Genomic DNA, 24,990 nt, shown 5'->3' on the forward strand with positions numbered 1-24,990 from the left:
TGTACACAACATGATTAGCTATCGGAGAAATGCAGGTCAAGACCACAATGACACAGCACTTCACACCCACGAGGATGGTTAAACAAGTATTGAGAAGGATGTGGAGCCATTGGAACCCTCGTGCATGAATAGAAAATGGTGCAGCACTTTGAAAAACGCTCCAGTGGTTCCCCAAAATGTTAAAGAGTCACCAAGACCAAGCAATTTCCCCTCCAGATATACAGCCAAGAGAACTGAGTATACATATCCACTCAGAAACACGTACACGATGATCACAGCGGCTTTGTCATAATAGCCAGAAAGTTGAAACAACTCAAATGTCTGTCAGTGGATGAACGGATAAATAAAATGTGGTCTGTCCAGACGGTGGAATATTATTTAGCCGTAAAAAGGAATGAGGTGCTGTTACATGCTGGAGTGTGGATGGACCTGAAAGTGTTACGCTAACTGAAAGAAGAGGCCACATACCGAAAGGTCCCATTTATACGAAACGTCCAGAATAGGCAAATCCATAGACAGATCAGTGGTTGCCAAGGCGTGGGCCGAGGAAGAAATGAGAAATGACTGATAGGTATGGAGTTTCTTTCTGGGGATAATAAATGTGTCCTAAAACTAGGTAGTGGTGATGGTCGCACAACTGTGTGAACAAACTAAAATCCACTGAATTGTATGCTTTAAGAGGGTGAGCATGATCGTGTGTGAATTGAATCTCAAACATAAAAATAGAAAGTGTGCTGCAGTGAATAACGTGTGCAAACATAACTTCGTGTGACTGTGCTGTTTGAGGTGCTGTCCTGGGGCTGGGATGACTGGGTCAGAGAGTAGTACCCCGTGTGAGTCCGCTTCACCCCAAGCAGCCCCTCCGCGGGGGCTGTGCCGTCTGTGCTCTCCAGCAGTGTGTGAGGACACCTGGCTCCCCGTCGCCCGCTCCTTTGCCACACTGTTGGGTGGGAAGGGTGTCTCAGTGTGCTAGCCGTTTGCAGGGTGGAACACATTCCGATGTCCGTGGTCCATCTGCATTTCTTTGTTTCGGTGCCATTTCTGTTCATATATTGGATCCATTGTTTTCTACTGGATTGCTGGCCTTTTCTCAGTTTTTAAAAGTTCTTTATATTTAAAATATGAAACTTTTGCCTGTGATACCTTACAAATAATTTTCCCAGTTTCTGTTTGCCTTTTTAAAAAATGTAGTCCAACTTTTAAAACCTTTCTCCTATTGCTTCAGGATTGCGAATCATAGTTTGAAAAGCTTTTCCTACTCTTAACATAGAAAAACAATCTACTTACTAGTACTACTAAACTATAATAAACTCAGCTCCATTTGGAGTTTATCCTGGTGAACAGTATTGGGAAGAGATCCACTTTATCCTTTTTTATATGGCTATCCAGTTGCGCCAGCATTTTTGAGGAAGGGTGGAAGGAGAAATAATGTATCCCTTTTTGTTTATATGTCTGTTTTTAAATATTTCTGGGTTGGTGCAGGTGTTTTAGATACAGGTTTCCCCCGATAACCAAAAGTAGAGAGTTCCTCTGAAGCCTTATAAGCTGAGAGGGCAGAAGGCAAAGAAAAAATTACCCTTAATTTACATGGAAAAATTTTTGAGCATTTTCAGTCCCCAAAAATAACCTACCAAATCCTACCAAATAACACATAGAACCTAAAGTAACACTAACGTGTCGTAAAAGCAGGAATGATACAATAAGTACGCAGCCTGTGTAAAGCAGAAATCATGTATGTTAGCGGAAGGAGGTGGACGGCGTGCACACCGGAAGGCTCCGAGGTGGTGACTACAGGTGTTGGGCTGAGTCGTCGGAGGTTGGGGTGATGGGAGGTATAGGAGACCGGGCTGTGGCAGGGGGAGGAGGAGGGTCACCTGTTAACTGACATCTCATCATCATCTGAATCCACTGGGGCAGGCCGGTCACTAATGTGTAACCTCCGGTGTCTGCCTGCCCTCGCTGTCGAAGGTCACGTTTAGAACTCTGCTGTGGTTGATGGGGCAGACTTGAAATACAACAGAATGCTATTCTGTTGTAGCAATGAGTAAGGAAATAGAAAGGAGAAGCAAATCCTCTATATCTCCAATGTGACCCAAGCTTTTCTCAGTGTATAAATTTGCCTTTTCCTTTCTCTGCAGGTCAGCGAGCTGGACGGCATCCCCTTGATCCTGGACAGCTGCAGCATTGACGACAGTAACCCCTGTATCCTTGCACGGGAGGCATGAGCATCCGTCCGCAGTCAGGACGGCACATTTCCCTCTCCTGGGGTTCCCTGGGTGTGGGGCCGCTGGCTTTCTTGTGTGCTCGTTCCTCAGAACTAAGCCACTTTCTCAAAGTTCGGGAGCTGCAATATCACTCTTGCAGTCTATGCGGGGTAGTGAGCTGGAGTGTTCAAGGTGGGGGGCATTCTAAACCAGCCTTCTCCTCACTAGTGCTTTAAAACTCTGGGGGGAGAGCATTCATCCACGGTCCCCGTGTGTGCGGCAGGGCGCCGATGTCACCTTTCCAAACTGTGTGTGTTCCTTGGGGTAAATATGAAGAATTTCGGGGTTCTTTTGTTTTTTTGTTTTTGTTTTTGTTCTGCTCTAGACAGTCTAAGTATCCAGTCCTTTGGGAAGAACCATCTTAGCCATGGTTTAGTGACAGAGGGACATGAGGGGCACTCAGAGGCCCCAGGAATGGGGAGAAACATTTCAGTGGCACCAAGTAACCAAGTACGCATTTTGGACGGGTTCTGTCCTGTGATCCTCTTTATTGAAGCTGGGGGCTCCAGTTCTTGCCTTTGCCTGGGTGACCACCCTTGTTGGAGGGCATACGGGGAACCTACTTACTCCATCACGTCACCTTAGTGACACTGTAGGAAACGGATCTAGAACAGTGATGAGGAGCTCAGCCTGTTTAGGTTTGAGAGGTACTCTGTGTAAGTTCAGGACTTCCTGGTGAGAGCCGGACTCAGTCCAGTCTCTCGCCCTGGCCTTTGCGTGCCCTTGTGTCAGTTGCACATGTTTGGGGAGGGGGATGAATAAGGACATGGAGAGTGTAACCCCGAGAGACAGTGAGTAGCCCAGCCTAGGACTGAGAAGATGGGGGAGGGGGGCATTTAACGAACACCCCCACTGTGGTTTCTGTGAAGAAGAGAAAAGGAGCTGATGAAAATCATGTATTTGAAGTACGTAGATGGAGACATGCTATTACTATGCCAAAGATACCGTCATTTGTCTGATTAGCAATAGAAGAAACTCTGATTTTAAAGAGCACAACAGTTTATAAGCTCAGTCAGGAAAAGACAAACAGCCTCAGAAGACTCTTCTTTGAGGTAAAACGGAGTTGGCTCACTGCATCACATTATAATCAGGCACGACAGGCTCTGCGCCTCACAGAGCTTTGAAATTTGTTTTAGCTCCAGAAAAAGAAAGGAAAAAGAAAAAAGTAAAGCTTTCGGTCGCAGGAAAGCAGTACAAGAAGGCTCGAGCGCAGTTAGAGTTGGTGCGCTTCCTGATGAAAAAGATGAATTATTATGAAAAAAGAAATTCACGCAGGGTCTCGTATACCCCGAGTTGACCTCCTAGTGAACGAAGGTTTTGGTCACTAGTCCTCGGCTCCGACAGGCTCTTGCACACAGCATGTTGTGGCTGAACAGACGTGCCACCTGTGGTTCACACTTCCGGGCTCTTTGGCCTCCTCCTTGCCAGGCCTTGATCTGTTCCTTCCCTCCTTCTTTCCAGAAACATTCCCTGAATCCTTCCTGTGTGTTTTTGCACATCACCTTATTTAATCCTGCCGGCTTCACGAAGCAGGTACCGTCGTCATCGTCACCCCGATCTTGTAGATGAGGACGTACACCGGGAGAGTCTCAGCGGCTCATCCTAAGATCAGACCCAGAATGTAAGCTTGGTGTGTGCCTGGTTCTCAGCCGCGTTCCTGTCCTGCCTCCTCATGAGTCACAGGGAGGGGACAGAACACGGCCGGGGAAACCACAGTAACCTGTTCATGTAGAAGAGAAATCATTCAACATGTATATGGATAATCTGTATAGATAACTAGCTTTTACAGTGATAATTAATGAAGACTTGCAAGACCCCAGAATATTCTTAAAATTGTCAAGAAAAGTTAAAATATTACGTAGTTTAGTATTATGCATATTCATTAATTCTTTGGAGTTTTATTTATTAAAGCCTACCACATTGTAAAGGCCTATAAATTTTAGGCATAAAAAGATATGAGATAACATACCAAAATCTCAGAGCAAAGGGAAAATGATGGTTGGGGTGGTCAGAAATGAAGAAGCACTAGAGCCCAGGGAATCAGTCTTTAGATGTGAGCCATAAATTAGAACCTGGCTTCCTAGTAGCCAGAGCAAAAGGGACATGATTCAGATTACAGAATAAAACCGCACCAGGGCGCCTTCCATGCTGTTCCTCTGCTCTCGCCCACAGGCAAGTTTGCCGGAGAATTCTCTAACTACCCTGACTTCTCCTCCTGACCTCCCATTCACTCTCCCCCACCCATTCTTAGGTTTTTTCCTTTCTTATATTTTCTGTTCATCAAAATAATACATCTTTTTTTAAAATGCCAAAAGGTGTTGAACGAGGGAATGAGGTCTCTGGCTCCACTCTCTACACTTTTAGTTGACTCTGAGCTCGCTTTTCTAGCAGTTGTTTTTGTACGTCTCAGTAATACACTTTGCTGTTTGCTATTTCTTGGTATGTATATCAGATTCTGATAAATCTATTTATTATGACATGAGGATTTACTCTTGTATACCACCTGCACTCCTCCCTCATGCCACCATAGGAAAGACTACAGATCTCGTTTATTACCTGCCTGACTAAAAAGGCTGAGCATCTTCTAACATGTTTATTTGCCATTTGGATTTTGTGTGTGTGTGTGTGTGTGTGTGTGTGTGTACATAAAACTTGCTTGATCAAACCTTTTGCCCATGTTTTCATTGGGTTTTCTCTCTATAATTTATTTGTAATAGATCTTTGTATATTCTAAATAGAAGTTCTTAGTCAACTGCATGTTTGCTAATGTTTTCTTTCTCCCATTCTGTGACTTATCTTGTCATTCTCTTTATAGTTTATTTTAATTAACAGAAATTCTTAACTTTCAGTCAAATTTGTCACTTTTACTTTCTGGTTAGTTCTTTGGGTATGTATCTTGTTAAAGAAATATTTTCCAACCATGAGGTCGTGATGATAATCTATATTATCTTCTGAATACTTGATGGTTTTACCTTCTGTATTTAGGTCTGTAATTCACTTAGAGTTGATTTTTGTGTATGGTGTGAATTAGGGGTCTATTTTTATATTTTTCTGTATGGATACACAATTGTCGCAGCCCAGTTACTGAAAAGAACGTGCATTATTAGTTATAGTGCCATCTTTATCATAAGTATCCAAATATGTGTGGGTCTGTATTTGGATTCTGTTTTCTTTTCCATTGATCTCTTTGTCCCTACACCAATATCATATTCTTTAAGTATCACTTTCTAACATGCCTCAATATTAGTTGAGTCAATCCTTCCAACTTGTCTCTTCTTTTTTAAGAATGTTATGGCTATTTTTGATCATTTGTATTTTAACATAAAAGTTTTAGAATCAGCTTGTCAAATTCCACACATTTTGTACTTGTGTTCACGTGCACATACATATAGGTACACACATGAAATCAACCAACAGAAACAGTTTAACCAACAAAAATGATTTAAATCCTTGCATATTGAGTTATTCATTGAAATTGCATTGAACTAAAATAAATTTGGTGAGAATTGACATCTAAACAATACTGTCTTCTTTTGGTTGGTATTTACGTGGTATTACATTTTCAACCCTTTTATTTTCAACTTCTCTGTATCAGAGTTGTTTCTTGTAAACAGCATGTAGTTGGGTTTTTTCTTTAATCTAGTTTGACAATCTCTGCCTTTTAGCTGTTGCATTTAGCCCATTTATATTTAATACAATTACTGATCTATTTATATTGAAGCCTCTCTATATGTCCTTCCTATTTTATTTTCTTTTTCTCTCTTTCTTTCTTTCTTTTAGATTAATTATTTTGTATAATTCAGTTTTTACCTTTTTCTAGTTTAAATGTTCTTTATTCTTTTTTCTGTTCTGTTAATACCAGGAAGATTACAACATGCATCATTAACTAAGGAAAGTCTGATGTTTCTCAAACCTTTACCCCCTTCCCAGAACCATTTAGTGGCCCCCAACTTACATGCTGTTGTTGTTACACACTTTAATTCCATTTTCAAACCCCATAATGTCAGTGTTCATTTAGATCTATCCACATATTTACTACTTTCCCTGCCCTTCACTCCTTGTATCTCTGTTTGTCCAGCTGGGATCATCTTCCTTCTACCTGAAATCTTTAGAATTTCCTTTAAAGTGGGGCTGTTGGTGAGGAAGTAGATGAATTTGTTTGAAAATGTATGCCTGAGGGGCACCTGGGTGGCTCAGTCGTTAAGCGTCTGCCTTCGGCTTAGGTCATGATCCCGGGGTCCTGGGATCGAGCCCCGCATTGGGCTCCCTGCTCCGCGGGAAGCCTGCTTCTCTCTCTCCCACTCCCCCTGCTTGTGTTCCCTCTCTCGCTGTCTCTCTCTCTGTCAAATAAATAAATAAAATCTAAAAAAAAAAAGAAAATGTATGCCTGATACCACCATTTTATTGGGAGAGCTGCAGGACCTCTACATTTTAACGTGTATACTTTCACTTCATTACATTATTTCCAGCATGGTATCTGTTATCCTCCATGCCAGAGTATCTCTGTTTTATCCTGTCATTGATTAATGAATCTTCCAGTCTTCTGTTGAGGTAAAGAAAGGGGATCTAGGGATACACCTACGTTTTAACTTTGCAAACAGGCCTTCTTTTTTACCTCCCATTAGAGAGGTACATGTGGGCACCAACATCTGAGCTTTGGGGGATTCTGCAGGGCAGAATGTTTCTCTCATTGCCAGTTTAGGGGCAGCTTTCTTGGGTTTGCTAAATTACACAACCGTAAGCCATGGCCCTGTTACTTCTTTTCTGTCTGCCTTTTAGCGTCTGAAATTTCTTCTGTGGTTGAAGGTTTGTGTCTTTAAAAAATCCAGTAGGTCTTCAAAAGGGCATGTAGGTAGGTGAAGGGGCTCATAAGCTTCATCATTTGCTTACTGTCGCCAGTCATCACCGTGTTGCCAGAATCAGTGGTACTTTGTTGTTCTCGTCTTGTTAAAACTCAGTTCTAAAGAATTAATCACTTCCTCCTTAACATAACTGCTTCTTTCTTGTCTTTCATGATAGTACCTTCTATAGGTTTTCTTCGGGTCTTTCTGGATCCTTCTTCTCTGAGTCCTTTGTTGCCTCCTCTTCTGCACAGCTCTTAAATGTCAGGGCACTCCTGGACATTGTGGAGCTCAGGAGTGCTCGCCTCACTCTGCATCTTCTCCCTAAGGAATCCCACCCATTTATTCTTTAAATTCATTCCGTGTTTGTTGAATACCTTTTATGTGCGAGACACTCTCTGGGCCCACAGAATGACAGGGAATCCTGTAAGAAGGCTATTGCAGTCATCCAGGCAAGCGGTGATAGTGGCTTGGACCAGTCTGTTACCGTGGAGATGGTGACATGGACTTGTATTGTGGGTATCTCATGGCTTTAAAGATCTCTTTTCCTGTGGCTCCCAAATTCAGTCTCTAGACAAAGCTCTCTTCTGCTTCTCAGACAAGTTTCTAACACCCTGTGTTAACATTTGCTTGTATGTCTTACCGACGCTCCAAACCTAGCATGTCTAAAGCTGAACTATTACTATCCCCGTAAAACCATCCCCTCTCTTTCTCAGTGCTTGGGGGAGTATCTCCATCCATCCAGTTGCTCAGGTCAGAAATCTGGTAGCCATGCATGATGCTGTTTCTTTTTATTCTCCTGCCCCTAAGGTGTCACCACATCTTACTGATTCTCTCTCTGGAACATGTCCCAGGTCCATCCACTTTTCATCCATCTCCTTCCCACCACCCCGTGCACACTCTCGTCACCCTGGCCTGGGTCAGCCGTAGCTTCCCAATTCCTATTTCCCTCCTTCCCTTGGGGTGTTCAACAGATAAGGATTCCCCATCCATTCAGTGCGATCTTTTAAAACCAGAACAGGATCCTTCCTCTCTGTCTCTCCTGACTCTCCCTGCCCCCACACCATCTCTCACAAATATGCCCCATTTACAGAATCTCCAGGACTGCCCATTGTGCGTAGAGTAACCCAGAGTCTCCAGCATATCCTGAAAGGCCCCGTATGACCCTGCCCCTGCCTGCCTCCCATTTTTATCCAGAGCTGTTCCTTCCCTCCTACAGCATCCCCTAGACACACTTTCCTTTTTTGTTTCTCAGATGTACCTGATTGTCACCTCAGGCAGTCACCCACACTGACCTCTCACCTGAACTACCCTCCCCTGGTCCGGTCCTCCTCGCGCTGCCTGCCCAGCTCCCTCGGTCCTGTCCTCAGCCAAGTGTCCCTGGAGCCCGGGGAGGTCAGGTCACCCCTCCTAGAACCTGCTTTGTCAGCTTATCACAGTCTGTCGTTAAATATTTGTGCATTTACATCTCCGTTACCCTGGGCCAAGTTCTCTGAGGGCAGGGACCATTTTTGTTTTTCACCTCGGTATAATATGCCGCCGTCTGGCACATAGTAAACATCTAATAAATACTTCCTGGGTGGGTAGATAAATGAGTAAAACAGTGAGCAGATAGCAGCCCAGTGAGGGTGTGTGTGGTTTATGTGTGTGGTTTATTGGTGGGAGTAGGGGTGGTTTGAAGCACAAGAGAAATCTCTCCCATGGGTTCTATGGTTCTTTTGTGAATTAAGTAAGCTCGGTTCGGCAGTGATATTATTTCAGATTTGTTTCATTTCACCCCTTCTAATTAACACCAGCCAAGTTTTAATTGAACTTTGATTTCAGTATTTTGTGTCAAAAAGCAATATATCTTTTGGAGTATGCTTAGACCGGGAATCATGCTGATGTTAACTATCAGTTAATAAAAATCCCCCCACACTCCAATCACTCTGGGTCAGCTGGTCATGCCCACGTACTATGTAAGCATCCTCCTTGGGGTCGGGATGAAGGCATGTGACACCTGTGGGGGACAGGCCTCGTTCCCCAGGGGAAGTCTGCGGTTGGGACCCTATGAGACCTCCACTTTCTTGGCCACCCTTGAGGATTAGGCACTTCAGGCTGGCTGTCCTGTCAGAGCAAACTAGGGCTGACCCCCATCCCCACAGGCTAGGAACCTAGGACCGAGGCTCCATTTCTTAGAGGTCGATTCTGGAGGCCAGCGGGGATTTCCAGGTTCGGGGAAAAGACAACATGTCGAAAGGGTGCTTAGCGGGGAAGGACTGCCCCCCACTCACTGCTGCTGCTCCGGGGGCCACAAGCCCAGCCAGGGCCCAGCTGTTCACTCGCCTGCTCGCTTGTGGGTCACCCACGGTAATGACACGGTGGCAGATGCCGTCGGAAACTCCCAGCTCTTCTGCCACAGAGTCAGTTTCTTATTTGTCAGTTCATTGTGGCAAGTGGGATTTTGTGTTGTTGTTTCAAATAGAAACCGCTGAGCTTTATTTGAAATGTTTTTCTTTCATTCTTTTTTGATCTGTGTTTTCATCATTTGTCCTTGATGTGGGTTTTTTTGTTTTGTTTTGTTTTTATTGGAGGGGGAGGGGACAGGCACAGAATGAGAGTCCAAACAGGATTTTTTTTTAATCTGTTCTTTTCTCTCTTTCTTCCCCTCCTTTCTCTCTTTTCCTTTTTATTTTTTTATGTTTTTTATTTTCAGCTATGTTTTTTATTTTCAGCATGGAGACATCTCATTTGTAAATTTTACTTGCGTATAGAAATGTAGCAGTTTACGGGAATGATAAGCAGACGGTGTTTTCCCCAGTGACCCTGTGTTGAGGAAGCGTGGCATGTGACAGGAGCAGTGGCCCTGGGGCCTGACACACCTACGTTCTGCCTCTTGTTACCTTGTAAGCACTTCGTTTGCCCTCTGTGAGTTTTAGCTTCTTTGCTTATAAAATGGGCCCAGCCCCCACAGGGTCATCATGTTTGTAAAGTGCCCAGCATATAGTTTTTCAATAAATAGATGTTCTCGTACAAACACCCTATTATAGCTGTTAATTCCTATGAGAAAGGTGAATTTTCATGTACGATTGCACTTGAATCAGTGGTAGGACTCAAATAATCATGATAATAAAAGTCCTATCACAGAACAGAGTAGGGAATCCAGAAACAGGTTCCTGCATACACAACAGAGCCCACTGCAGCTCATCCAGAAAAGGATGGTCTTTTCCATAAATGGAGTTAGACTAATTCAGTGTCCATAAGGGGGAAAAAATAACCAACTACCCACCTCACACTGTTCACACACATTAACTCAAGATGAATCAGACCTCCGTGTGAAAGGTAAACTAGGAGTCCCCAGAGGGCCTCGTAGGAGAGCAAAGTGGTTATTAGGTTGGGGTAGACAAAGATTTCTTAAACAAGACATAAAAATTGTAACCCAGGACCACGTACTCTTAAGAGAAAGACTTGGAAAAGAGATTTGCGTTACGGATATCTCCCAGAGGACTCCTGTCCATAGTATGTAAAGGGCTTCTATAAAAGGTAGTTCAGGTTTTAAAAGTAGAAGACTCATGGCATTTCAGGAAAGATGAAATCCAGATGACCAGTAAACTTGTGGAAAGAGGTCGACATTGCCAGTCGTCAGGGAAATGTGAATTTAACCCACAATGAGAAACCCGCCAGAATGGCTAATATAAAGGGCCGACAGTATCGAGTGATGGCGAGGGTGTGGAGCAAGCTGATGAGGATGGAAGTTGGAATAACCCCTTTGGAAGACTTTCTGGCAGTCTGCTGACACCAGACCCACACACCTGCCCTGTGAGCCGGTTTTCCACTCCAGCACATCCCTGAGAGAAGTGCACACGAGTGTCTGTCAGCAGGTGTGCAAGAACGTGCGTAGTAGCATGATTTATGATGGCCCCAAGGTCGAGACGTCCCAGATACTCCTCAGTAGTAGAATGGATTAAAAAAACTGCGTGAATTCTTTCCCTCTAGAAAAACTTCTCCTGGGTGGGATCTGTGTCATCTTGCTTCTGCGCCCTGACTGCACCCACGTTCGGAGCAGTGAGCGGCTAGGAAAGCTTTCCCTTCCTCGGAGGGAAAGAACTATGTTCTCTTTTTTCTCAGTCCTCGGTATTAAAAAGCTGATGAACATTCAGTGATGATTTGTTCAGTTGTTGAGCTGACAAACACTAGAAAAACTCTTCATGCTGCTTTAGTTTAAAAAGGTAAACTTTTTTCCCCAGTGATTTAATTTGGTTTTTTAAAGCCTGATTGATTCTCTTACCCCTCACCTAGTGTGTTTGAAGATGTGCAAACCAAATATTTCTCCCCAAGCAGAGCAAACAAGTGCACACACACAGGCTCGCAGGTTAGCAGAGGCCTCCCTGGGGCCCTGGGAGTGAGCCGAGCCCGGGGCTCAGGATTGGACAATGTGCTGGTGCCGCTCCCAGGCTGCTGAGAGTGTAACATGCCACCAGCACCCCCCCCAACACACACACACACACACACACACACACGGATGCATCTAAATGGAACCATTCAAAGTGAAAGAGGGAAGAAGTCCTGTTTATGTGGCTTCTATGGTATCCTAGCAACCAGTTCCCCAGGGCCTGGAGCTGATGACCGGAGGAGTCCCTACACGGTTATGAATGAGGCTTTCACAAAAGTGGGCCGTTTCCTCGTTCAGGTGTCTTGGCAAATAGACAATTTTAAAATGAGACTCAAACAGGTCAAATTGTACTCCCTCAGATCGTGTCTGCTTAGCTTCTAGTTATGTGCTTCTAGTTTCCTTCCATCTCTAAAACCAGAGGCTAGAAATGACAAGTATCGTCAGCACATGGATTCTGAGTCTAGCGGGCCGAGGAGCGGCACGGTGGTTCCACCTGCCTGTCCTCGGGTTTTGTCTTGCTAAGCCTGGTTTGCTCTGCTCTTCCCCCACCTCTGAGGCCAGGGTGCGTCAGGGGCTGCTGCATCTCGTTGACTTGCACTAAGAGCGAGATGACTTGAGGCTTATCCTCACTGAAGTTAGGAGATGGGAGTCCGTCTTCCCTGTGGTGAGGTGCCGAGTGTGGACCATGTTCCCTGCAGGCAGCCCCCTCCCCCTTGGACGCACTCACCCTGGGCAAGGACCCGGGCAGGGCCGCCACCACCACACGAGAAGCAATGGCCTAGGAAGCCACCTCCCTGGCCTATCACATCGGCCACCTGGCTTTGAGATGACACCGTGTTTTCTTAATTATACTTCTCAGTAGTTACTATTAATGTTTTAAGTGACACCACATAAAATTCATTTGAAACCAGAAACAAAACTTTATACAGATATTTATTACTATTAATTCTTAACCTGAGGGATCCTGCACCTTGTGGCTGATTGATTTAACAGTGCCGTCCGATGAGCGTAACTTTAGAGAAAGAATGTCCCTGGGAATACATAGTAGACATTCTCACCTCAATAATTCCTCCTTACTAGTCTTCCATGGTGGTTGTGAATTTGCTAGCCTACGAAGGTATTTTTAATTTTGAAACGACATGAAATAATTTTTTATATCATTTTTTTCCTTTTTTTTTTTTTTTTTTTAAGATAACATTTTCTTAGAGCAGTTTTAGGTTTGCAACAAAATTGTGAAGACGGTACAGAGATCTCCGCTATGTTCCTGTCCCCACACATGCACAGCCTCTTTCATCATCAGCGCTCCCCGGCAGGGTGGGACATTGCCACAGTTGGTGACTGTCTGCTGACATAGCACGGTCACCCACAGTCCACCATTTACATGAGGACTCACTCTTGGGGTCGTGCATCCTGTGAGTCTAGACAAATGTGTATGACGCGTGTCTACCGTTGTAATAGACAGAGCGTTCTCACTGCCCACAAAACCATCTGTTCTCTGCCTGTTCATCCCTCTCCACAAACACTGATCTTTTTATTGTCTTCGTAGTTGTAGCTCTTTCAGAATGTCTTGTGAAAGTCGGAATTACACAGTATGAGGCTTTTCAGATTGGCTTCTTTGACTTAGTGCTCCGGTAAGAGTCTTCATGACTTCTCAGAGTTTGACAGCTCATTGCTTTTTTAGGGCTGAATAGTATTCCAGTGTCTGGATGGACCAGAGACTTGTTTTCCAAAATCGCTTTCTCTAACAGTATCTTTGCACCATGGTCATTCTGCACATGTCCCCAGTGTCTCAACAGGATATAGTAGAGCTTTAGTAATTCTTTGCATTTCAGGATGCTTACATCTACCGTATAGATGAGACCATAAAGAAATGTCCGAAACGTCAGCCTAAACTTCACATGTGCGACAGTTTCCTTCAAACGCAGCCTCCTGTGGGGCCGCAGTCCGATTCCAGAGAGCAAAGTTTACCAGTCACCACGAGATCCATTGATTGATTGATTGTAATCTCTGTGCCCAGTGTGGGACTCGAACTTACGACTCAAGATTAAGAGTCTCATGCTCTACCGACTGAGCCAGTGAGGCACCCATGAAGAGATTCTTTTGGTGCTTTGTAATCTACTTCCCCTCTGTCCCCAAATGGCATTACCGAGAGGTGTCACTGGCAGATCGCATGTGACAAAGAGCCCTGGGGCAGTTGGTAGGCGCAGCAGCCCCCGAGGATGAGGGTCTGCCTTCGGAAGAGCTGCTGAATTGAGAACCTACTCAGCACAGGCACATAAAGGGTCTCTAGTAGTTCCTGATGCATGATCTGTGCTTAAGAAGTAGTAGTAGTATTTAGCTTTATGTATTTTCTTACAAAGTTAATTATTTGCCAGTTTTTCTTTCTGCATTCCCTTTCTTTATTAAAAAGAGCAATGACTTTTGGGTGTGTTTAGGATGTTAATAAATGATTTTTTTTTTAATTGTTGGACTTAAATAACATTGCTACACAGACCGTGTATTTTGTAAAACACTTGGGGAGAGGTTGGGTTGCCGAAGCTTGGCAGAGAGAAACGTGTTCCAGGTATTCCTGACTAATGTCAGTATTTTTGCCTAAAATGACCTCAGTCAGATTTAGCAGTGACAGACGAGGGTCTGGTCAAAACATCGGTGTGCCACAGTCAGTCCAGCACCATTAAGTAGTAATTCCCTGGCTCTTTTGTTTTGAGAGCCTCAGTCTTAGCAGGAAGTGTTGTGCTCTCTGTGCCACTTACTTTTCTAGAACCATCAGATTAAAAAAAAAAAAAAAATGAAAACCAAACAAAGCCTATTGGGTGAGTGTTTGAGTCTCTGAAGGAACGAGCTCGGTGAGCAGCTAGTCCTTGTTGACTCCGTGAAGGAAGCTGTGTGCTGAGCCCCTGCTTGGAGGCTGATGGGAAATGTATGTGCAGATGCCACTTTCCAGGCGGTACCAGCGGGTGGGACGGAAGAGAGCCGCACCAGGGGCCCTGCATCCCGAGCCTCTTGGTGTCTTCCTGCAAACCACCTGGAGGAAATACAGGGCCTGCTTCCTGCGCGGAGTCGACTGTCTCACAGGAGTGAGGCATGCTGGCGACAGGGAAAGGGAGGCCTCCTTTTGCTCAGGCTTTCTTAGCCTCGTGGTTTTGTGGACCTACATTCACCCCTTCACTTGGACACTGGCACAGATCCGGAAAACATAAAAAGAAAGCTAACTTTCAGATATCCCCTTTCCCACTCTTACGGCCTCTGGTCTGCTGCACATCCCCTCTGAGGCAGAGGCGAAGTGCTTTTGGCCCCGGGGCAGCAGGCCTTGCGCTGTGGGTTGTGAGCCCTGGCCACCCCGAGAAATCCGCCTGCTCCCAGCCCAACAAGGCCCGTTGGTTTCTGCGAGCTGCCAGGAAAGGCTGTTTGAGGAGTGGACAGACCTTTTCTTCAGGGTTAACTGAGTACAACTGAAAACAGGCCCCGTGCTGGGAAAAAGCCTCATGGGTGGACGGAAGCCAGGCAAAAGCAAAAATAGGAGGTGGATTGCAGTTTGACAACAAGGACCCAACCCTGCACTTGACATTTTTCACATGACCACAACGAGCCTTACTTTTACAAGAGATACTTGTCTTCGTGTTTGGTTCGTGGCCTAATTTTTCATTCTTATAGAAGCTCACAAAATGATGACTTTGTCAGATGCAGATAAAGATCTCTACGCTTTCTGGGTAAGGATAGGAAAAGCCTAGAAAAAGACAACACATTTTCTGAGAGAAATGAGATTGTCAGAATCAAAACGACTTCTGTGTTTCTCTCCTAAAGCACTTTTAGAAGCTAGCACCGCTCTTATTCAAGCGTTTCTTCTGTGTGTGATTAGGAAGCACCAGGAAATCCTAACAGGTTTTCAAGAAGGAAATGGTGGCGAAGGTGCCCAGCTGCCTCCTCCCACCTGGCTGCTGACGCGTAACCGGTTGGGCCGTGGCCTGGGAGCCCGCTGCACGCGCTGCACAACGTTTGTGCACTGAGGTGGTAGAACCCACAGGATTCGGAAGCTTGGGGTGTTGGGGCAGTATTTCTTAGTGCAGGCTAGTTGGCAGACCCGCACACCTTCAGTCCTAGTTCAGTTGTCATGCTAAGTTTTCGAGACCGTTCCTATCTTGAAACAGAACGTGCCCACCGAAAAGTGGGAAGAGTATGTACGTGCTGCTTGTAAAAAAAATTGTAAAGCAGACGTACGTGTAAGCAGCACCCAGGTGCAGACAGGATCGTGGCCCGGCTCCGCAGAGCCTGCGGCAGCGTCCACACTTCCCCGGTGGGCTCCCGTGCGTGCCTTCCTGCACGGGGGGCTGTGGTTGGCCATTTCTGAATCCGCGTACATGGAGTCATGGCTTGCGTTGTTTTGTCATCTGTCACTCGAAATCGTCCTCCAAATCGTTGCAAGTAGTTCATCGTGAGTGTTCCATCCCAAGAACATGTACTAATTACTCCATTGAGCTGTTGGCGTGTGTCTTTGTCATTGCTTCCATCTGTGGCTTCTGCGTTTCCTGCTGTCCGCTGGGGCACGCGGTGGACACCGTTCTCGCTGCTGCGGATACAGTGCTGGCCAAGGAGGAGGCCCCTCCGTGCTCTTGTGGGGCCTGCGGTCTGGTGGGGACAGGCGCTCGGCTTCTCAGGGACGGAGCCCTGGCCGAGCTTGTCCTCTCTGCCCCCAGGAGCTGGTGACGCGCCCCCACTGGCCCTGCCGCCTCTACCTGCTTGTGAGCTCCCCGAAGGCAAATGCGTCCGATTGACCTCTTTTGCAGACGTCCCTTAAGAGAGTGCTCGGTAGTAAGTGCCGGCTTGAGCGGGGGTGGGGAGGGGGCGCATCTTCCTAGACCTTCCGCCTCCCTGCCTGACCCCACCCGTCAGCCCTTCCTAGTCTCCCTCCTGGCACACTGGCCTCCCTCCTCCACTGGTACCCCAGCTCTTTCCTCTCCCAGGCTCGCACATGCTGCTCCTCCGCCTGGGCTTCTCCCCTGTGTACACTGGCCAAGCCCGACTGGTTCTTCCAGTTTGAAGTACACAGGAGAGAATACTGGAGAGAAGTCTTCCAGGATTCCAGCTCGCGCAAGACCCCCTTTCATTGTTCCATCTTCTGCTGTCACGTAACATTGTGGCTCTGATAATCATGTGGAATTACGTGCTGCTTTTCATGAATGTTCCACGAAGGTCACGGCCGCTGCGGCATCAGGCTGTCCCCGTCACGGACCCTTGCTTGGTGCTTCCTGAGCACACAGACCAGCACGCACAGACCCACTGTTTCCGCTCCTCCTCCCTCCGTGGTGATCACCTTCACTCTCTGTCCCTGCACTGAAAATTGACAAAGGGAGAATGGAGAAACCCAGGAATGGTGCTGTGTTTAACGAGACCCCCATGTGGCATCGGGTGCTGGCGGGGAAACTGGTTTCAGGGATGCATTGAACGGTCACGTGCTGGGGGGCGGGTGGGACAGTGGCCAGAGAACTAAGTGGTGCTGACAGTTGAATAGACAGAGGTTTTTCCTGACCCAGGTGATCTAGCTCTTTTTTTTTTTTTTAAAGATTTTATTTATTTGACAGAGACAGCGAGAAAGAGAACACAAGCGGGGGGGAGGGAGAGGGAGAAGCAGGCTGTCCACCGAGCAGGGAGCCCGATGCGGGACTCGATCCCAGGATCCCGGGATCATGACCTGAGCCGCAGGCAGACGCTTAACGCCTGAGCCACCCAGGCGCCCCTCTGGCTCTTTCTGTCGCCCAGCTTTGTTGACCGCTGGGGTACAGTAGTGACCGGCCTGTGAGTCTAACAGAACTAGCCTCTTCCATGCCGGGCATCCGAATTTTATTTAAACCTCATGACCACTCCTTGAGACAGATACTGTTATGATCCCCATTTTACAGAAGAGGAAGTTGAGGTAGAAAGGTTTTGTAACTGGCCACGGCTCTGCACTGCTGCTCAGCAGGCTCGGCATTTAGAACCTGTGCTTTCTGACTCCAGGACCCAAGAGCTTCGTCTCCGTCCTGGGCTGTCCTCTGACGCGCGGGGGAATGGCTTTGTCCCCCTCACTGAATGGGTGAAGAAGCTGAGGCAGAGGGTAATGAAGCCCCAGGCCAGACAGGAGCCAGGGCTTCCACAGCCCGCCTGGGGCTCCTGCTGTCTCTCAGGGGTGGTGGGCACCAGGTGCGGGGCGAGACACACCGCAGACGTCCCCTCCTGCTGTCCCCTCAGTGACCTGACCAGCTTTACCCTGGCGCGCTTATATAAACTGCCCAAAATTACACGTCTTATGAAATGGCAGTGTTGGAATTTGAACCCAGGTCTGTCTTGTTCCATGACCTTCCTCTGGCCACTGTGGGCTCCTCATGGACCCCCCTTCCCACGCTTGCCTCGCTCCAAACCGCTGTCCATGCAGCTGCCCAAGAGAGGGTCTTGATTTTTCTACTTCACTCCTGCTATGGCTTCTAATTTTACTGGAATAAAATACAGTCCTTACCATCTCCTGAATCCTCAGAAGGTGTGGCGTCTGCCTACCTCTGCCTCATTTCATTCCACTCTCCCCACATCCCGCTCCAGCCACAGAGGTGCCCCCTCGACGTTTCTTGGTGCTTCCGTGGCTTATGCACAGCCCACAGCTGTCTGCCCCGGCTCACTAGGTGACTAGGTGACCGGTTTCTTTTTATCCTGTGGGTCTCAGCTTGGGGGTGCCTCCTCAGAGAGGCGTCCTCCCACCACCCTTGTCCAGTGAGTCGGTCTCTGGAACATAGGTGCCGCAAGGGCAGAGACGCAACCGTCCTGGGAGCTGTGATGTCCCCAGCACCGAGCGCAGTGTCTTCACGTTAGCTGTGTGAGTGACTAGATCGTGGTTCAGTTCTTCGGACAATCGGGTGTGTGACCAGCAGCTTCAGTCTTTATTGGTGTCTATACCCTGTGCTTGTACCAGGGTCATGTTCAAGAAGCTTAGAGAGGAGGAAGAACGTGTTGGAATATCAGGTGTCTATAACTGAATGAGATTTTCCCCCCAAAGTGAGGAAGCTGGTACTCTGGAAGCTTTAAGACAGGTGTCCAGGAGGAGCTTTAGAACTTAATGTCACCACCACAACGAGCTGTGGCCTTTACGTCATCTGGAGGGATAGTTATTTCCAGTCACTGTGGAATATATTTGCACATTATAAATGTCTCCTGGAGGTTGTGCGCAGAGTTCCTCCTGTAACAGGGATCATCGAGCGTTCCGGGTCTGCACTCGCTCTTAGCTCACCTGTCACTGTGGTAGAAACGGAAGCCGACAGCACGAATGGGAACCGCCGCCCCTTCCCTGCTTGCTTTGCTGCTCCAGCGTCTGCAGGCCCACCCACCCTTGATGGCTGACTTTCTGGGACTTGGCGAGGAGCAGGGGGAGAGATGGAGAGGCGAGCCAGGACGGCCACGGGTGACCCATGGAGCAGACCATCCCCCGGTGACATCTGGGTCAAGGACAGTGACGACAGATGCTCGGCGCCTGGCGTGCGCAGCAGGAGAAACCTCCTTGACTCTTCGGTAGCTGTGTGTCTCGTCTGAAGTCTGCCAGCATCCCCACACTGTTTTTAACGTCGCCGTGGTAGCATAGAAGTATCTCTGACCCTCGGATATGCTGTGGTAACGTAGGACATCGTTAGTGCTAGGCCAACACTGGTCTTGGTCATTTAGATGAGACTACTTACTTTTTCTACTCCAAATATTAATTTCATTTTGAACTGTTTATTAGCTACTTCCCAAGTTACTTTGCAGAGGTGGTCGTTCTCGCTAGTATCTTCAAGCTCATTTTATCCTTTGGGATTTCTTTGAAGAGACGGGGACCTTATTTCAAGTGTCATAACACCTAGCATTCCTTTAACTGGCGGCGTAGGCAAAGCTTCGAAGCTTGCATTCAGACCGAGCTGGAGGCAGAACCGGCCACCCCTCCCGCAGAGGTCTCCCCTCGCCTGTGTGCTCACTGACGAGTGCTTGGAAGCTGGGTGGCGTTGTTGTTCCGAGGGTGGGTGCTGGAGCCCACATCCCACCCTGACTTGGCCACTTCGGTTGTGTGACCGCGGACAGGCCCGAGCCTCCTGTATCTTGTGTTCTCATCAGTACAATGGGGGTGATAGTACGCACCTATTGCATAGCGTGTTTGTAGAGGATCGAGTGCTTTCTCTGAGTGCCTGGAATGGTCCCTGATGTGTTCTGGGCATGGGGTGGCTGCCGCCGCTCTCTTACTATTACCTCTAGACTGTTCTATGCAGATAAACTGACGCTCCTTCTGTGAGAGACTCTGGGATGAGATCCTGGCAAAGCCTTGCTTACATTGAAGGCAGCAATAATGTCCCTGAAGAGAAGTTCATTTGAGGCAGCTTGTGAGCCGACGAGTCCTTTATCCCAGAGAGCACAGCGTACTTGACAACCATCCTCTTGCCTGGCAGACGGGGCCTTGAGCTCCCTCCCAGGCTGTCTCTGCTGCGCTCCCTCTGGCTTCTGCTCACACCGTGTCAGTCCTCAGGGCCCCGCGATCTCCAGGGGCAGCACACCCTCTCCTGCCGTGGTCTCCGCGGTGAGGCCCAGCCAGCTCAGCGCCGGCCGGGGCAGCTCGTCCCTGCAGCCCCAAGGCTGACTTTGTGAATAGTGCTGCATGCACTTACTCAGTAACGTCTCACGTACGGTCCAGATGCTGCGGAAGAACTTCCAGGTAGAGAGAAGGCAGGCACCAAGGGGCCTTCGTCCAGCAAATAGCTAAACAGTGTCTCCTCTGTGTGCCAGGAGGTCCAGTGACGAGGACAGCAGTCCCAGCCCACAGGTGCGCGTGTTCTGTAGAAGGACTCAGATTTACCCGGTGACAGCAGCCTGAGAAGGGGCACCGAGAGGGAGGGTCACGGAGGGGAGGGACACGAGGGGCTCTGGAGGAATTGTTGAGTGTCTGGGACATGCCAGCCATGTTCTGGCCCGGCCGAGCACACGGCACGCTGGCGTCTCAGAAGCGACATTGGAGGGCTGCCCTGAATACAAATGGAACTACTTCATGGCCCCAGAAGCCTCTCGTGTGGTTTAAGTTAGAAGTGGTATTGGTTGTTTCTGATCCCAAAACCTGTTGTGTGACACGGACACCAGACTCTGACTCTTCGTACCACACTCTGCTTTCAAGTGGCTAGGGAGACGAGTTCAAAATACGTAATGTACGAAATTAGTTTCAGGGCCGGAGGATCCTTGACCACCAAAACCCCGTGGCTGTGAGATACCTGCCGCGCGGCCCTCGCTCGGCCACAGAAGCTTTTGGAGTGGGGAGCGCGTGTGGTGACGGAGGGCAGGGTATCATCTTCCCGTCACTCCCCTGCCAGACGGACAGGCTGGCTGGTCGCGGTGACAGCGACATCTACTTGGCTCATCTTGGGTGCTTGGGCTTTAGACATCTGGGATTTGTCAGGGGCCCGGAGTGTGCACGCACGTGTGGCTACTGCTGAGGACGCGGGGCCGTGTGGGGTGGAGACGCGTTCCGGGCTGGGAGGAGGCCCGTGAGGGGGTCACCGTCGGATCTCCCCCAGAAAAGCTCCACTTACGGAAAGTAAATTGTGCGTACCAAGCACAGAGAATGTGCCCTTTGTTTCAGAACCACTAGGAGAGTGCCGAGTTGGGTGAGGCCGGGAGAGAAAACGTCTTTGGTTGACACTTGCGTGGACACAGTTTGTTCTCCTGGGCCTTGTGGCACTTGCTTTGATGTCCCAGTTCCCTAGGGATGTGGAGGCCAGCAGGCAGTCTCTGCTCTCGGAGACGGTGTTTCTGGGATGACTTTTCCCTCTGAGAAGACGAACTGCTAACCCCAAGTACTATGTTGTGTTCTTCAGCTGGGGACCTGTAATCTACAGAGCTGGCGATTTGTAGATTCCCCCACCCTCTTCTGGTAGCCTTGTTGTTTTTACCACTCTCAGGACTCACAATTAGCCAGTAAGTGGCAAATAAGAGAGGACGCGTCCATCCATGTGTAAATGCTGTTAAGACCTGACACACGGCAGAGCCCAGGGCAGCGCGTCTCGGCACGACGCTGAGACACTTGACCCACACATGTTCCCTCGTATTAAAATACAAAAGTGCGGAGGGAAATTAGAAACCAGATAGACCAACAATTTGGAGAAGGAAGAGGGAGCCAGATGGGTGGTTGTGGTGATTATTGGGCACACTCCGGTTTCCAGCAGGGAGACCCCAGATAGAAGCCGCACAAGAAAGACTCCTGCTTTAATTTTCCGACGGAGAAGAGTATGTAGTTAGCTGAGTGACACAATGAGAGTGAAGAGCGGAAGGTAATTATGGTAGACGAAGGTGGAAGTGAGGGGAAGTATGTCGGCATTTGGAGGTGGAGGCAGCCCGTGCCGGAGAAGCGAGGGCTGCTTTGGGGAAGAATGGCGGTGGTGTTTTCCAGGTCTGTCCCTGCACAAGGACCTCTCCTGCCCAGCCGCCTCCTGCCCAGTGTCACAGCTAAGCTGCTATCCCTCCTGCGTCCGTAGCTCAGCACCTCCCTACTCTCCCCAACGCCCCTGGGCTGTCTGAGCTCTTTCTCTTTTACCACCTCCACTTGGAAGTCCTCCGGGGTTTGCACAACTCCTCCTCCAGCACAAGGCTCAGGGGAGCCCGGGGGTCCCTGGGCAGCAGTTTGGGAAGTGCCATGGTTTCCCTCAGAAAGCACATACTTGGAGAGCAGGGCTGAGGTCAGTCAGGACTCCGGGAACACCGCCCCCACCCCGAACACGCCGCCCCTGCCACGGGGGCAGTTTCTCGGACTTGAGTGGCTGGGACGAAGGCAGAAGTAGGTCATTGCAGCAGGAGGAGAAGTCACCCGTTCGGTGCCGCGTCCCATGCTTGTTCTTTGGCTGACAGACTTGGCACATGTAGAAGTATTTTGGTTTTTAGCAATGTGAAGCATTTCCCGAACCATTTTAAACTAAACTCCTTTCTTGCACTCTGAAAAATTCTGCAATTGTACCAATTCTGTGAAGATACTAGTTTAGATATGGAAGTTATTTAAAACCATCCTCATCTTTAGCAAAGATTATCACTGGTTTTTGTGAAGGCCTGCTAAAGTAGGCTGGCCTTGCTGAGCATCCTCTTCTCAGACCAGCCTCGTAAAAGGTTTCTTCATACTCTCTGCCCTGTTTAATAGTCTACTTTGTTAGGAAGTACGTAAATCCCTTGCCGTAAATAGATTTGTTGCCTACAAATAATTTTAAAGAATATATCCTGGAAGCAAAAATTAAATGTAGATACTGAAATATAGTACGTCTACTGGTTATATCCAGAGTATAGATTATATTAGATGCACGTGTATACATCGTACACGTGTAGATTTAAAGCATTATGCATACATACGGCATACATAGTATGTATACACACATACCAGCAAAACCTTTTAATATATGTAAATTGTTTTAAATAATACAAGTTTTTCAATGCCAGGACTTTTAAAAGCTCGTTTATAAAATTCAACAAATACTGACTAATGCTTTCCATGTTCTAGGCCGGAGGTTGACCAGCCTTTTCTGTAAAGGCTTAAATTTTGTGTTTTTGGCTTTGCCAGCCATACTGTGTCTGCCCCCAGCTCAGCTGTCGGAGCAAGAAGGCAGCCGTAGTTGGTACATAAATGAACGGGCATGGCCGCGTGCCAGTGAAACTTCATGTATCATGGGTACTGAAGTTTGAGTTTCAAATAATTTTCACGTGTCACACAGTAGTAGTCTTCTGATTTTTTTTTTCCCCAAGCATTTAAAGATACAAAAACTAAACTTGTGTCCGCACAAAAACACAGGCCCTGATTTGCCGACCCCCGTTGTCAGCAGTCTTCCAGCTAGAGAGCTACGGCGGTGACCGGAACAGAGTCCCTGTCCCCACTGGGCCCTGCGTTCCCATGCAGCGCAGGACTTTGTAAGTGCCACGGGTCCAGTAGCTGACAGGTGTTGCCTTTCTTAGAGGAGTCTTCCTCGTCGGACAGTTCCAGCTTTAGTGTTTGCACTCACCTGACCTGAAAGTGAATTTGGGGGGAAGCCTGGGTGGCTCAGTCGGTTAACTGCCTTCGGCTAAGGTCATGATCTTGGGGTCCTGGGATCGAGCCCCATGTTGGGCTCCCTGCTCCGTGGGGAGCCTGCTTCTCCCTCTCCCTCTGCCCCTCCCCCCTCCCCGGCTTGTGCTCTCTCTCGCTCGCTCTCTCAAATGATCTATAAAGTGAATTTGACACACAAATGTGCTAACTAGTAACATCCTCGCTGTGAGGTATTTTTTCTAGATCGTGTCATCTGCCGGCCCCCATTTTTGCACCCCGCGAACGCCTCATCGTCTCACTTGTGCCAGGCCACCGGGTTCGGTGCTGGGCCTGCTCGTTCTGAAGCGAGGGCCGAGGCTGCGGGCCCTGGAGCGGCCTTCACCTTCCCAAGCACAGCAGTACTGAGCTGTTCGTCTCCACTGTCCTCTTTGCCTGTTTCCAGACACCAGAGTGCTCCGCCAAGGAGCCGGCCAGCCCTGTGGCGTCCCCGCTCCGGAGTGCTGATGACAGGGCTCTTTCAAGGTAGTTTGTAGCCCACAGGCTCACGCCTTGTGTGTGTAGTAGCTATGGAAACTTCAGAAGCCGTCTCTCTAAAGCTAAGCGCACAATAAAGCACTTCACGTGTTGGTAGGATTAGACTTTAGAAGATGTTTAATTTTCTCCCCCACTCTTTCTTTCCGTCTGTCTCTTTAGAGAGGGAACAAGAGGGCAATGTGAATATTAACTGGGACTCGCTTTAATCTCCCTAGTGACACTCGGGGCTGGCGCGGGGCTGCCCGGGGCTCTGGGCTTTCACAGCCGCTAACAAGGACAGCCATGCATATTCATGAGCCAGGCTCGTGCGTGAGACCCCGTTTGTAAGGGCTGTGTTTCAGTGTTTCTCTTTTCAAACCAAGTTTTATGAAAGAAACAACCACTGAATTTGGTTTTTTAATTATTATTAAGTCAGAGACCCCAGTCGGTAGTGCAGAAATGTTCTCACTGGAAATGGGGACAAAGTCGAGCTTGTCTGTGTGGCACTTAATTTATAGCCAGACAACACAGCCCCGAGTGTGGGAGCTCGCTGGAGGTGGAGACGCAGAGCACGCCTTTTGTATTTGCCCAGAAAAAGTGTGTGGCGGAACGCCGTGTTCCGACTCCACGAAATCCTCCTCTTTTAAAGAGGAAGTACTACCATTTCCCTTATATAAGAATGTGAAACATGCATTTAAGGGGAAAGGGTGGGGGGCTTGCCGTCCAGTTATTTCTCATCTTCAGGGTGTGCACAGGGCTGGCTCCAGTGTGTGGCCGTGCTTCTCCCAACCCCTCCACTCCCTCCGCACACTCCCTCCGGCCCTGTGAACGCCAGTTTTGGAAAAAGACAAAAATGCCTTTTCTGCTTTGGGCTTTACTGCGTCTTCTATTAGGTTGTCCATTTGGTGGCTGTGCCGGGCATCCACCCTTCGAGAAGTCCACAGCTGTTGCGTTTTGTTCCTGGCGTGGTGC

General features: G+C 48.1%; 1 protein-coding gene across 1 annotated transcript in view; it reads left to right on the forward strand.

The window, feature by feature from the left end:
• Positions 1-24,990, forward strand: part of ATXN10 (ataxin 10) — a 159,801-nt gene that overhangs the window by 129,681 nt on the left and 5,130 nt on the right. Inside the window, exon 10 of the mRNA XM_036120574.2 lies at positions 2,139-2,202. Coding sequence (XP_035976467.2) covers positions 2,139-2,202 — 64 coding nt within the window. The remainder of the gene's footprint in view (positions 1-2,138; positions 2,203-24,990) is intronic.

The sequence above is a fragment of the Halichoerus grypus genome, chromosome 6 (genome assembly GCF_964656455.1).
Source record: "Halichoerus grypus chromosome 6, mHalGry1.hap1.1, whole genome shotgun sequence".
In the NCBI taxonomy this organism is placed as follows: domain Eukaryota; kingdom Metazoa; phylum Chordata; class Mammalia; order Carnivora; family Phocidae; genus Halichoerus; species Halichoerus grypus.